This window comes from Macrobrachium rosenbergii, chromosome 3 (assembly GCF_040412425.1).
Source record: "Macrobrachium rosenbergii isolate ZJJX-2024 chromosome 3, ASM4041242v1, whole genome shotgun sequence".
Classification (NCBI taxonomy): Eukaryota; Metazoa; Arthropoda; class Malacostraca; order Decapoda; family Palaemonidae; genus Macrobrachium; species Macrobrachium rosenbergii.
This window is the reverse complement of record NC_089743.1, coordinates 31200211-31215930: the sequence shown is the minus strand read 5'-3', so window position 1 is coordinate 31215930 and position 15720 is coordinate 31200211. Positions and strand designations below refer to the sequence as shown.

The 15720-nt window shown below is 34.1% G+C and overlaps 1 protein-coding gene across 1 annotated transcript in view; it reads left to right on the top strand.

Moving 5' to 3' along the window:
- The window catches only part of trol (terribly reduced optic lobes), a 1293721-nt gene that overhangs the window by 594661 nt on the left and 683340 nt on the right, over positions 1 to 15720 (top strand). Inside the window, exons 12-16 of the mRNA XM_067129897.1 lie at positions 1333 to 1443; positions 3495 to 3605; positions 7797 to 7907; positions 14424 to 14522; positions 15094 to 15207. Coding sequence (XP_066985998.1) covers positions 1333 to 1443; positions 3495 to 3605; positions 7797 to 7907; positions 14424 to 14522; positions 15094 to 15207 — 546 coding nt within the window. The remainder of the gene's footprint in view (positions 1 to 1332; positions 1444 to 3494; positions 3606 to 7796; positions 7908 to 14423; positions 14523 to 15093; positions 15208 to 15720) is intronic.

Genomic DNA, 15720 nt, shown 5'->3' with positions numbered 1-15720 from the left:
TTAAGCATTTTCTATCTCAGTTATGATTACCGAGAGAGAGTGAGTGAGTTGTGCTACGTGTACTGGTAACATGCTCCATGGTTAAGGGTTGCTGGGATGCTTCTGTGCTTAGACTATATCCATACTCTCTTAAGATGACGCTGTCTGGTATACCTGCCATTAAACCTTTTCCTGGGAGTTATCTCTTCCTTCTAAATGCCACAAGGTTGCCTGTGTCATCAGCCTTTGTTGGTAGAATAAGTTATTTTTAGTTCTTTACTCTCAGTTTGTTACACACACACACAGATAGATATATATATATATATATATATATATATATATATATATATATATATATATATATATATATATATATATATATATATATATATATATATATATATTTTTTTTTTTTTTTTTTTTTTTTTAATTTTATATGGACTCCCTAGTTTCGTCTGGACATGGTCTATACAATTCAGCAAAGCTTCCTATTTCCGAATAATTTGATTGCTGTGCAGTGTCGTATATCAAGCTGTGCATTTAACCAAATCACCCTTGGGCTGACTCCCCAGTATTTCCTTCATATTGTGACGGAAATCTCGCGGCCAGAAATGTCACGAGCATTTTTTCAGTAAAGATGCGGGTCAGGTCCATCAGTGCATTAATATCCCTGTCAATCACTGCCTTTATGTTAGGCCCTCTTTTTCTTCGCAGGACCAGATGAGGTCATTGCTTTTCCCATCACAAGGGACTTGTCTCTAGGAATTGATCACCTTTAGAGTTTATCTTGACGTTCGTGTATTATGAAAGTAGACAGCTTCTCTTAGTAATCATACAATCGTATCTTAAAGGAAACAGCTAATTGAGTCATATCTAAAATTGCAGGTGATTTTAGGATTTTCTCAGTGTCTAATGACATGAATCCCCAATTTTGTTTCAGAATGAGTCCAAACCAAGACTTTTCCTAGCATTATTTTACAACATTTAAAAGTCGGTTTGTTCACGCTAAAAGCTTGTGCGTGATGATATTTTCACATTAAAATTCTTGTAAATGTATGTTGCAGTAGAGCAGTTGTATTATATAGACTTCCATCCTTCAATTAGGGGGCTCGAGAATGAGTGCGAAACTGCTTTTTGCCAGAATTAACCAGTGCTTTCGCTGTTGATATCATAACAGCTCCTAAGGTCAACGTCTGTGGTTGTCAGTGCTGCGCTTATACTATAGGGCTTAGATCAGCCTTTTATTATTATTATTATTGGTTCCTTTTCTCCCTCAGTGTTGATTATAATTATTGTTTAAAAAGTTTTATCATTAATAAAGTACAGTATTTAAGACTCCTTTTCCTCCCTCAGTGCCATGTGGAAGAAACCAGTACCAGTGTAAAACCGGCGAATGTATTGATGATTTCCGTCACTGTGACTACATGAAAGATTGCCCTGGGGGAGAGGATGAAGAATTTTGTCGTAAGTATTTTTCACTTCTGCAATGTTTTAACTGTTTCATAGTGGTAACTTCGTTTCGGAATTGCAACCATTGGGTTATGGTGCTTGCATGTTCTATTTGAAAATACTGTACGATTCCACTTGCACGTTTGTTTCAGCCTTGGATAAAAATTATTCCTATCAATCTAGAGAAACATAATTCAACGGAGAGGGTAAACTTTAATTTCACACACAACACTTCTGCTCATCTTTATATACTATCATTGTTGATGTTGCTGTATAACTTTCATAGAAGCTATGTAACTGCATATAGGAATTATTCATTAGAATTGTATTTTTGTGTCTTATCGTTCTCAAACCGTATGGAAGCATGAACATTAACAATGACTTTAATGTTTTATTATTTCTGAAAAGGAGGTTATTTTTGGTGTGGTTAGTTAATCTGTTGCAAAAAGTTACTTCACTTCTTACCACGTGACTGCCAACAAATGATAAAATTTTGTGGGGAATAGACATGTAGCTTTAGAAAAAGTGAACCATAGTTCTCTCTTTTGGGCGCCCGAAAACGACTACAACCAAGGCAGGGCCTTTCGGGATGTTGAAAATTGCCAGTGTGAAGAATCTTTGGCAAAGGAAATAATGTAGAAGTGAGTTTCTCTCACTCGCTCTTGGTTATTCGTTCTTTGAATCCGAATGAAAAGGAAAGGAAGTTTTTTTTTTTTTTTTTGCATAACATAACATTGTGAAATTGTGTTCATTGCGTTCATTTCATCAGTTCGTGTAAAAGACAACAAATATTTGACAGTGGAGTGGAAGAAATCTATAGACATACAAACCTAACAAGCTTGATTAGAATAATAGTAAACATCATTGTCACATTTAGAAAATTGCTGCTCTTTGCTGTGATTCTTTCAAAATAAAATTGGAAATACTTTTCAATTATAAGTAGTCCTGTCCAGGTTCACATAGTTTATTATTTGAATAACAAAATAAAGGAACAGTCTACCTTTGTCATTTTATTTATTTATACGCTTGTGTACTCCGTCTGGTCTTAGGCATTCATTCTATTTCCTTTATATGTATATAAATTCAGTTATATTTAGCAGTGTTTACACATACACAGACCTTTTTTCATTGTAAACAGAGTAAAATATATTACCCTAAGTATGGAAAAACCACCAAAATGCATTTCAAAATGTAAATTCATTTTGTGAATTTCATCGTAGTATATATTAGTAATGTGAAGTGACAAAAGAATGAAAATAAAAAGGCTGGTTTCCAGGTCAAATATACTACCCTTCATAGCCAGTTTTGTCACAGCTCTTATTTGCAGTCAGTGATGCAATAAATGTCGTAGTTCTCGTGTTTTTTTTATATTCAGCTTTCATTTATTATAGATCTAATTCACCTGAGTCTGTACGGAAGGGACCTGTTTTTTTCTCTTTTATTTAGGATTGTTTTTATTGTGTAAATGTAAAGTGCTGGAAAGTTAGACAAAATAGATATATTTCACTCTTATCAAGCTAACACAAGTGGATTATCTTTGTCAGAGTTCATTTATTTTACATTCCACTCATGCCACTTTGAGACGTTCCCTTTTTAAGTTGAGTATTCGCTTTCCTTAAAGAAGAAGTTAGGCTTTTATGTTATTTATCCCCATATGTATTGTAAGAGATTTGTTTTCATTCTTTTTTTGGTACCTTTTATGGATTCTCGTAGTTAGTACCTTAATTGGTTCCCATTATATAAATTTGAACTTGTTTTCTTGGTGAACAGTGTAAAGGACCATAAACTGTATAATCTCAAGAAACTGATTTTCCATTCACTTTTATTTACTTGTGATTTTTTTTATTACAGGCATATACAAACAGATCTGCTTTACTTTTCTATTTTGATTTTCATTTAGTGTGATTCAAATATTATGTTCATTTCATTACTTGATGAAAATGTACCCATTTTTCCATATATTTTCATTGTAATGAAACTGATTGCCCCCATTCCTCCTGGTTTCTTGCACGTCGTTGCACAATACAGTACATGCACTATAATTAATCACCTTCGTGGCTCAACAGCTTGTAAGCCAGACGAATACGAATGTAACAGTGGCCAGTGCGTTGGAGGGAACAAGCGATGCGATGGAGTTCCTGACTGTGATGATGAAACAGATGAAACAGTTGGATGTCGTAAGTCAAAATATGACTTGACCTTACTGTACAGTATTTAGATGCAGGTTTATACTAAACAAATAATCTAGACACTGAAGCAGAAATATGAGTATTTCGGGAATGTTTAAGTTTGATTTGTGATTTCACCTCCATCCCTGACGATGTTTAATATTAGGGCTTGACCTCATGTGGTAAATATTGTTCTGGCTTCATGAATGCTGTTGAGTTGATGTCATTTTGAATGAGTTTTTGCAGATGATCTCTTACTGTTCACTTCCTATTCAGAATTCGTCGATTCTAAGCAAAACTGGAAGAAAACTTAGGAGTGCGAGTACTCATGTCAGTATTATTAATTTTTTGCTGTATAATTACCTTAGAATGTACACTCGGCAAGGAAAGTGAGGATACAGTTTTTTTAAATCTTCGGACATATGTTGCTCAATAATGCGACATCTGGCAACTTTAGAAAGGGGAGGAGCTTCCGTCTTATTGAGTTTGCTTTTTGCTTGACCTCCTATAACTTTCAGTCATATTCTACGATTCTGAAATCATTGATACTTAAATGCAGTGGTAAGTTTTACAGTATTCGTTCAAGTTGTAATTTGCAGCGACAGTTCTGAGCAAAATAAACATTTTTCGACATAACTTACCAAGCAACCGTACACAAATGAATTTATGACACCACATTGAAGGGAATGCTTGCATAATCGGAAACGCGATCTTCCATAATGAAATCAAGAGTTAAATTTGAGCAATGTCCAACGAAAAGGAACGAATGCGATGTTAAGATGAGAGAGAGAGAGAGAGTCTGGTGTTGTGTAAGCCTAGACCTATATGTACTGTAGAGCTACTCATTTCATTATTTTTTTTCTTTTAGAGATTGAGCGATTCTATATTTGTATAGTATGTTGTAGCAATGGAGAGAGAGAGAGTTGCTGTTGTGTAAGCCTCGGCCTACATGTAGAGCTACTCATTTCATTATTTTTTTTCTTTTAGAGATTGAGCAATACCATATTTGTATAGTATGTTTTAGCAATGGAGAGAGAGAGAGAGACTATGGCAACATCAAGACACATCCAGTTACTTGTGTTTTCCCGCCGAAGTTATCGCGCTACTCTGCACATCGTAGAGAACGCTCTTGCGGATTTAAATAGATTTGGTCAACCTACCCTAGCTGTCACAACATTTACTGCCATTAATTCCAGCTGACCTTTAACACCGTGAAATACAAATATGAGTGTGTAAAAATTAAAGAAATTATCATTACCTCGTATGATGATGCAATAATAAAGCCTGTTCATAATGGAAAACGGGTAAATATTGCCGTTCTGATAAACAGTACTACACCGAGATATCCATACACTATCTTTTAGATCTCTATGAACGAAGTCATATGAGAAATTCTGATTACTTCGGACATGCATGGTGTTTCTAAGTATCTGAACGTTTTTGTTTTGCAGATTTAACATATATGATATAATTTGCATTGTATTTTCATATTCTAGAGTAAATTTACTGAGTTTGTGTTTTCTGTAAGAAAAAAATTAAAATTCGATGAACGAAATCTAATGAAAACTGTATCCTCACTTTTCTTGCCGAGTGTACATATAACTCATTAGTCTCAAAATTTAAGGTTTGCACAAAAAACACAACTATGCATACTTCTCATTCCATCATTGAAGACTATATCTTTATCACCATGAGTCCGGGTGCAACCACACACCTGAAATGCTAGTTTGGGAAAGGGTTGTGATCTTGCAGTAATGGTTTTAGGCATGGGAGCGCAGTAATGAGAAAGCCACCAAATGCGGGACTTGAAATGTAGTTAGTATTTGTTAGGCATTTCGGAAAGACAAAAATCCCCATTGTATGGTAATGAGACCCACAGAACATAGAATTTAAGTTGCGGTTCCTGCCTTGCATCTGGTTCTGTTTGTCTTGATTTCAAAACTTTAAGGAAATAGGTTTTCGATTTCAGGACAATTTTCATACTAAAAACTTGAAAAGAAGCTTGAGATCTTTTGGGGTAAAGGGAGCGCTGCTCGCATAAGTGACTCTAAACATAATTATAGTTTAACAATATCCTTTCGTGGAACAGTTTGTAGCATTGAAGAACTGACCTGGATGGCAGTCTGTTTTGAGGTTTGCCTTTCAGATTGTCCATCACTGTTCATCCTCAAGAAATGAACTTGTGTCCTAAAATACTGTGCGGGCTGAGATTCATTGCTTAGGGAGCGCAACTGTGGCTATTAAATTCTACTTATACATTGCAAAGAAATGATTGTCTTACCATCATTTACAGATTCTTGATAGTAGAGTTGAAATGAAAATAAATCAACACAAAGACAGTTAGATGATTTGGATCAGTCTGAGTCACTTTGATTGGAGTATTTAGGGTCTTGTGTAAACATCCCGTGGCCAAAGCTAAAGGAACTTGATTGTAATTTTAGTTCACAACATCTGTGAGCAAGGTGTCTGCTTACAGGAGTTGGCTTAGCTGCACTAACATTATTGTTTGCTATGCAAAACATAGATTTTACCACATTACAGTACTGGATAACATGTGTCCTTCTAATAGTCGCTCAAAATATTTTTAACACTTGTTGCACATTTATGGTATGCTTGTTGCACATTTATGGTATGACTTGATCATGAAGTATGTGGATCTTAGAATAAGTGATGGTCCCATTAACATGAAACACAAGTTCTAATATATTTGTTGATGCATGGATATTCTTGAAAGGCTTTCCAGAATTATGCATTTGCAGTTTTAAAGTAGATGCTGATGATTGCTATGGAATGGTATGTATTTGTATAGTAGTGAATGTTGGATGGTTATAACTAACAGCGCTAGTCATCTCAAGATTAGACATGAAGTACAACTGAATTTAAATTATGTAGGTAAGTTTTTTGTTATTCAAACTTTTACATGTATATGCCTTCAAAGGTACCAGTAATTGCCTTTTTTCATTTCATAGAAGTGTGTTTGTTGTAGAAGGTATGCAAGTGTTAGCGGAAAGAATATAGTACAGTAACTGGAGATAATTTTTTTAATCACGCCATGGTTGTGTAATAATGTTTCATGTTCACTTGCTGTGAGTGCTTTTCTTTACAGGTGGTAAGGCTGATGTGTGCCATGGACAGATGTAAGATGTCTAATAAGTCTGAGATATTGTCAGCCATATCTGCATTCTGGTGCTGAAGTGCAGTTTTCTTTATTGAATTCATGAAATTTTCTTTGAATGTTTTCTTGTGGATGCTTGGCACATTTGTTTTTCCTGAATAGCTTTCCAGAGGTTGATAATATATCTTGGTTGTTGAAGATTTTTATTTCTAGTCTATGGTCTCTTGAAAAATGGAGTTTATGAGGTGACATTTTTTATTTGAGGGGTGGTAAATAGTTAATGATGTGTTTATAATTAAACTGTGACTTGAAATATGTCACTGTTTATAGTTTATTAAACTTAATTGTATTTACAGTGTAGGTTCCTCAGACTTTGTTTGGAAACATTAACTGTAGTTTTCAGTGTACTCATAGTTCTCATTACAGTTCCTTGATCTTTGAATGCCCTGTATTGGTTTTAAATATGTCAGGCAAATGAAAGATGTGATCATTCATCAGGTTTAGGATACAATGAATATATATCTCAAATCCCAATAAGAAATTTTGCTTGCAAGCGAGTTTGGGTCTTGTAGATGGAGTTCTGCTGAGAAGAGGTCTTCCTATTATTCAAGTGGAATTAGATTTGACCTAAAGCGTATTTAGCCAGTTAGCAAAATTTAAGTTATCGTAATTCCCGCACTGTCACAGATTGATTAAGTTGCTTGTGTTTAATGAAATCCAGTCAAATTAAACTTTTCAGTCTTCATTATAAGTAATGTTTCCTGGAAATTCATAATCAGTGGATGCCAGGTCTTTTGGAGGCTTTGACCCACCGAAGCAGTAATTATGAAAGTAATTAACCATCAATAACTAGAGTGCATCGCAGGTGGACCTTAATGATTCGATGAAGTAAAACGTAATGATGTATGCATCATATAATGCAATTAATGGTCATAGTTATTCATTAAACGTCATAGTTTCTGAAGTATAAACTGGAATAGAAACTAACAGTTTTGTTTTAAAGGCTAGTTTTTTACTTTATAAAATAATCTTAGTTTGTTGAAAGATATTTATAATAAGATAGATTGTTTTTATTTCTTATTTAGCATGTGATCCAAGCAGTTTTACTTGTAGAAACGGACAGTGTGTCGATCTCACAGTCAGGTGCGATGGGGAGCCTGACTGCGATGATCAGTCAGATGAGCATGGCTGCCCTGGTGAGTGGCGCACTCTTCTTTTATGATTGACATACACTGTACACACACACGCACACACAGTCATTGTTATGATGAGAATAACACTATGCTGAAGTTAAGGAGTTAATCATCATCATCACACACACACACACACAGTTGCTTCTCTCTCTCTCTCTCTCTCTCTCTCTCTCTCTCTCTCTCTCTCTCTCTCTCTCTCTCTCTCTCTCTCTCTCTCTCTCTCTCTCTCTCTGTGCCTGTTTTATAGTTGTTGTAAAACATTAAGGAACACATGAAAAAAATTTGCATTCAATTTCAAGTTTTGCTCACAGCCACATGTCTCATCCCTCCTTCAGTTATATTCCCAGTCCCTTATCCTTTTAATGTGATTGTGAGTATTTTTTATTCAACTTTATTGCAATTTATTATACGGTAATTACTTTAGTGAATATGGCCATTAAACTCTAAAGTAACGGTGCTGGAAATGTTACTGAAGCAGATTAGTCTGTAAAGTTCCCACTGTAAATGAAAAAACTTTAATTCTGATATCCTCGTAAAAATAAGAGAGATGGTCTCTCTTGCGGCAGAGTTGTACCAAAAAAAAACAGATCTTCAGTTCTTTATATGTTAGCAGACTGGAAAAATTTGTGCTGGCTCTTCTTTGCTTCTGATACAGCTAATGTTACATCACTGTGCATGATAAATCCAGAGAAAGGTGTAAATATTGATACAGAAAACATAAACAGAAAATATTCTATGGTGGATAGTTGCATGAGAAAGCATGGATTTTCCTTAAAAATTTAGAAAATACTCTGCAGCAAGTAAAACCAGCCATTTAATGCACATAGAGCATATTTACATAGATTCCAGAACAGGTCAAACTTTAAAATGTGAAAAGTACCAGGGAAACCATATCTACTGATAGAGAAGACAACTACTGGCTGTCTAGCAGAATTGAAGTTGATAAGAAGTAATGATACCTTACAGAACAAGGTTTTTCATTGTTATCAAAAGTTTGCTGTGGATGAAGCTGCCAAATCAAACAAACATTCACAAAAGTGAATGGTCCGACATTTTTTAAATAGCTTAACTAATATTTCCTCCCCAAGGAAACGTGCGGAACAGAAAAAGTCGAAGTTTGAAGTTGAACTTGTAATGAGATAATATTGTTGCACCATCTTGACCAGGTTGTAATTTGGTGTCCCAAAGCCACCTTTATTTATAACATTCAAAAAGCCGTTGATGCCGACCCAAATCTGAATGTTATGAAGTGCTGGATGTCATTTATCAGTGCCGATGTAATAACATTATTTAAAGCTGCAAAATAATGAGTTAAAAACACTGTTAATGCATGCTCGAAGCCTTTCAGAAGCTGCAAACAATTTTAAAGGCGCTCCACAATTGATGAAGTTCAGAGAAAATTCAGTGAGCTGGAGAAGGTCATGGAGAAGGATTCATGGCTAACCTTGATGAAGAAGTTAAGGAACATTATTGAAAACTAGAAAGCTTAGGTAAATGAAGATTTAAAGTAGATCAAACACACCGAGAAAAAAGAATCATCTTTAAACACAGGAGAAAAATTTAATGAAGTGTTTTAGATTGCTTAGAATCAAAGAATGAAATTGGATGATAAAGTTACTCACCCCTGGAAAAATTAAAAGGGAGAAAACAGCTTCTTATCACGATATTTTGAAAAAGTGACACTAAGGATTAGAACCATTTTAAGTAAAATTTTAAAAAATTAAAGAGAAGAAACAAATTTCAATCATATTTTTAAAAAAGGGACCTTGGAGGATTAGAACCTTTTGAACAGCGCTTTGGATAATTAAAGGATGGAAATGGCTCTGTATCATACTGTTTTTGAGAAGAGCAAGTAAAGGATTGGAACTCTAAACACTTGATAAATTAGAAAGAGAAAACAGCATCCTATCACACTGTTTTTGAAAATATAGAACATGAAAATTTTTAAAAAGTAAACAGATTCCTGTCATACAATTTTTAACAAGGGAGCAAAATGGTCAGAATCCATTGAACAGCAGTTTGGAAATTAAAGAGAGAAATCAGCTTACTATCATACTGTTTTTGAAAAGTAAACATGAATGATCAAAACCATTTGAACAGCATTTTCACAAATTAGGTGAGAAAACAACTTACCATCTCAGTGTTTCTCAAAAATGAGCTGGAAAGGTTAGAACCCTTTAAACAGCAGTTTGTTAGATTAAAGAAAGGAAACAGCTTCCTATCAAAATGTCTTGAAAAGGGAACATAAGAGAGTTTTTAAAAATACGAGGTAGGAAACAACTTCATATTATGTAGGTTTTAAAAGGAACATCAAGAATTAGAACCCTTTAAACAACATTTTGATAAATCAGAGAGAGGAGACAACTGTCTATCACAAGGTTTTTCAAAAGGAGTTGGGAAGATTAGAACTCTTTAAACAGTAGTTTCATAAAGATAGGAAACAGTTGCCAATCACAGTGTTTTTGAAAAGGTAACATAAAGGCTTAGAATCCTTTAAACACCATTTTGATATAGAAAGAAAACTTTTGTTGTACTGTTTTATTAAGAGGGAACATGAAGGATAGAACCCTGTAAACAACCTTTTGCTGGATTAAAGAGAGGATACTGCTTCACATTGCATTATTTTAGAAAGGAAACATGAAAGCTTAAAACAGCTTCTTCCTATCACAAAGTTTATGAAATGGAAACATGAAGGATTAGAATCATTTGAACATCTTTTTGATTAATTAAAAAGAAGAAATGGGTTCCTATAATTTTGTTTACATAAAGAAACATATAGGATTAGAAACCATTAAATCTCATTTTAACAAATTAAAAAGAAACAGCTTTCTGCCACACTGTTCTTTAAGAAAGAACTTCAAAATAACCTTTTAAACAAAATTTTAATTAAGTAAAGACTGATACAGCTTCTGTCACACTTTTTGAACAGGGAACCTAAGGATTAGAGCCTCTTAAAGAGTGTTTTGATAAATTAAAAAGAGGAAACAGCTTTTGATTAGAATTGTCCTTAAAAAAAGGAACCTGAAGGATCATATTATACATATACTCCATAATCCTTCAGGTTCCTTTTTAAGGACAATTCTAATCAAAAGCTGTTTCCTCTTTTTAAATTAATCAAAAAGATGTTCAAATGATTCTAATCCTTCATGTTTCCAGTTCAAAAACTTTGTGATAGGAAGATGTTTTAAGCTTTCATGTTTCTTTTTTAAAATAGTGCAATGTGAAGCAGTATCCTCTCTCTAATCCAGCAAAAGGATGTTTACAGTGTTCTATCCTTCATGTTCCCTCCTAATGAAACAGTATGACAGAAGTTTTCTTTCTATATCAGAATGGTGTGTGTGTGTGTGTACTGTATTATTAATTATTAAAATCACAATTGAATGTATATATACAGTACAGATGAACCATTGTAAATTTCTACCACTTTGTCTCAGTCCTCTAGAAGATGTCTTACATATGAAGACAAAGCTGTTCATGACTTATACCCACTGTTATATAATTATTAAAATCATAATTGACTGTATATATACAGATGAACCATGATAGAAAAAGAACACTGGGTATAGGTCGTGAACAGCTTTGTCTTCATATGTAAGACATCTCCTAGAGGACTGAGACATAGTGGTAGAAATGTACAATATATATGCTGTATAGACTGTATACACACACACTTATACATGTACTGTATATATATAATATATTGATAGATATAGATAGATAAAGAAACAAATTCAGTATCACAACATTATATATATATATATATATATATATATATATATATATATATATATATATATATATATATATATATATATACACAGGTTGACCATCAGTAATCCGGCAATCAGTAGTCCAGAACAATCAGTAATCCGGCACAAATTTCGGCTAGAGTAATTTCTAATGTTTCCGCACTAATTTTCAAATTTCCCGGGTCGCTGTGCTAACTCGCTCGCCGGCCGCTTCGATTTGGTGGTGCAGTGTGCTGCATCAACAAACTGGTAGCCTAGCCTACATTATACTGAACTCTATTCACATATTAACAGTATTATACAAACATCAATATAACAAATGTGCATCTTTTTCATGGATCTTTTAAAAAGTTATGCTTTACTACATTGTTTCCAATTGCGTATATTCTCATATTGCTTTTGTATTATAAATTGCAATCAATGTTTTGTTTTGGGAATTGATATCGCCGCATTTAACCAAGTTCAAAGAGCTTTTCTTGCTTCTAGTTAGCGTAAATGAATATGGATAGTTTATTTATTTGGGACGAGGATATTTTTCGTTATACGAAGTGTTTTTAAGTCGAAATATAACTTAAATAGGTTTCGTTGTGAAATTAATTTAGCTATTTTTAGTCAAAGGGAGCCACGAGGGCCTCATGCAGTTACGTCTGCCTTAGGCAAGTTCTTCATTGGGCGAGTGGGTTCCGTTCTCAGCTAGCACTCTGTTGGCCGCGAGTTCAAATCTCCGATCGGCCAGTGAAGAATAAGAGGAATTTATTTCTGGTGATAGAAATTCATTTCTCGCTATAATGTGGTTCGGATTCCACAAGTAAGCTGTAGGTCCCATTGCTAGGTAACCAATTGGTTCTTAGCCTCGTAAAATAAGTCTAATCCTTCGGGCCAGCCCTAGGAGAGCTGTTAATCAGCTCAGTGGTTTGGTTAAACTAAGATATACTTTTTTTTGCCTTAGGCAGTGCCCCAGCTAAATCCCTTATCAGAGAACTTATAGCACAGGGTTGGCACGTATTCATTCCGGTTAACGGAAGCTTGTCACTATTGTGATAGGATATCAGGTCGCGGGGGGGGTCTGCACTTTGACCCCCTATCCGCCGCATTGATGAATCAATTCATGGCTAAACATCTCCACTGGTTACACCTTTCCATTTGCGCTTCCGTGGCTAGTTCGAATGAATTGGGTCAAAACGCGACTACGCATCTACTGCGCATGCGCATATTGCCAACCCAATGTTTATCTAGCCGCACTTTTTGATATGTGTGGTAAATTCTTTTCCGGCGTAATTTGAAGGATTTCAACTTTATTTGGCATGGAGTCTTCATCTCAGTCAACGGGGAATAAGATAAGTACCTGCCCTACTGCAGTCACAAAATTTAGTCCTGCTTAACTAATATTTTCATATATTTTTTAGTGTCCGAAATGATGGCTCGGGCGCGTCATACCGCTACCCGTATTTAGGCTAGGATTCTGCCTTAATTAAAGCGAAAAGCATAGGTTAGGGTAGGATTTTTAGATTCAGCTTGTCAAAAAACCCTAGCGTGAACTGTTAAATATGCTTGGAAAGTTTATATAAACCTGCTTGTTATGAAATTATCGATAGCCCGAACGCTAGCGCTAAAGTTAGGCTAACCTTTGCTACACATTTACGCAAGAGTATAACGTTACTAACAATACTTTTATCATTCTCTTTTACTTTTTTAACTAGCAGATGGAATAAAGAGATGGAGGAAAAGAAGTTGGTCTATTGTAAGTTGGTCTCTCTCGCTGCCTGCGCGAAATCTAAAAATATTTCCTAAATATTTTCGTATCGGTATGAATTGCTAACCCCATTGTAAACTCGAAATATCGTAAGTCAAATTATCGTGACTCGAGCACTACCTGTATTTGATAATTGTCTTTTCTTTATTAACCAACTTGTACTGATTTATCGGATATTTTAATTCTAGGATGAGGTGCTTAGCTACTGGTTTTCGTGTATTCTAGCCTAATAAATGGCTAATCCGGCAAAATGGCTAATCCGCACCCTCTAGGTCCCAACGATGCCGGATTAGTGATGGTCAACCTGTATATATATATATATATATATATATATATATATATATATATATATATATATATATATATATATATATATATATATATATACAGACAGTCCCCGGTTATTGGCGGGTTCCGTTCCGACAGTGTGACGATAACTGAAAATTGGCGATAATAACGCTGATCCTTGGTTATCGGTGCCGGTATCCAGTTTATATCGGCGCCAATAACCGGGGATCAGCGCTGATAACCGGGACTTGGTGTCGAAAATCGGGTTATTGTCGTCGCTAGACAAGCACTGTAAAAACCGATCGCCGATAACCGGGGACTGCCTGTGTATATATATATATATATATATATATATATATATATATATATATATATATATATATATATATATATATATATATATATATATATATCTATATATATATATATATATATATATATATATATATATATATATATATATATATATATATATATATATATATATATATATATATATATATATATATATATATATATATATATATATATATATATATATATATATATATATATATATATATATATATATATATATATACACACACACACACACACACACACACACACACAGTACATACATACAGTACTGTATGCATTTTTTATTGGATGTAATATACACTATTATAACAAGTCTTTGAAGATGTTTAGTAATAGATAACTGTGTCATCATAAAAAAATCTCAATCAGCTTGTTCCAGTGGGGCATTCCTTTGTGGAAATAATCAGTGCATTCCAGAAGAAAACGTTTGTGATGGCAATGAGGATTGTGACACAGATGAGTTAAACTGTGAGTGAGATGAAGATGAATTTGTTTAACTGCAACATTGCTGATAAAGTGTAGAGTAATATTTGGAGGAGATTTTAGTTACAATTTAAACATGCGTTAGAGGCCTATTTACTAATCTCAGCAATTAAATTAATTGTATTGAGTGAATTGATAGATTGTGGAATATTTAGATATTCTTTGCTGTTCTTTATCTTATGTTTGCAGTTTTAGAGTTTATGGTTGTATGATTTTAAATATCAAGCACTTGGACAAAGAATCCCCCATGAGTAAATTAGACTATTGAAGTTGGTGTTTTGACATAAATTATATTCTTATGAATATTTCTTTACAATTACTGTATACATATTTTAGAGAATTCATTGGTTAACATGACTTTAACAAACAGATAAGATTCAGTTGTTCAATCTCTTACTGTAATAAATATTACATATTTGATACAGTAAACCATTCAGGTTTTCGTTCTTTTGATAAACCATTCAGGTTTTCATTCTTTTGAAGAATTATATATGAAAGATGAGGATTATTTGTTTTGTCTTACTAATGTTCCCCTCATAAAAAATCATACAAACAGGCTGTGAAGGGTCAGGAATGTTCGAGTGTGACAGTGGTGACACTTGTCTTTCTGAAGACAGACTATGTGATGGGGTTAATGACTGTAGTGATGGCTTTGACGAGAGCCAGTGTCGTAAGTAAAATTTGAATATTGTCCTCCAGAGGTTTTGTTTTGTGATCTGTCTCTGTTGGTTAGTTGTGAAGAGTTGAGGTTGGAAATTTAAGCACACACTTTGTTTGGTTGGGTAGAGTTTACCTGTTGTTTTCTTTGAGAGGTCTCAAATAGATTTTGTAATATATGGATATCATTGTATTTTCCAGTTTATTTAATTCAACTTGATACTAAATGTTGCTGTAACTGGTACTCAGATGCTGTTATAAGTACAGTATTTTAAGCTGTATACTGTTCCAGCTTTGTAATTTGTCCCCAGATGATCTGTGCTTGTCCCTAACTTTTAATATAGGAAATTGGTTGGTGTTTTATGCCGTAAGAAATTTGGTTATTGCAATAGGTTTTCTGTGACCCCTGTGATTCATATTCATCATGTTTGTGGGTCTTTATTTCCATAATCATTATCTTAGTTGCTTGAGGTTTTTTCATATCTGTAGTCATTATCTTATCTTAATTATGAGGAGTTCATGATCT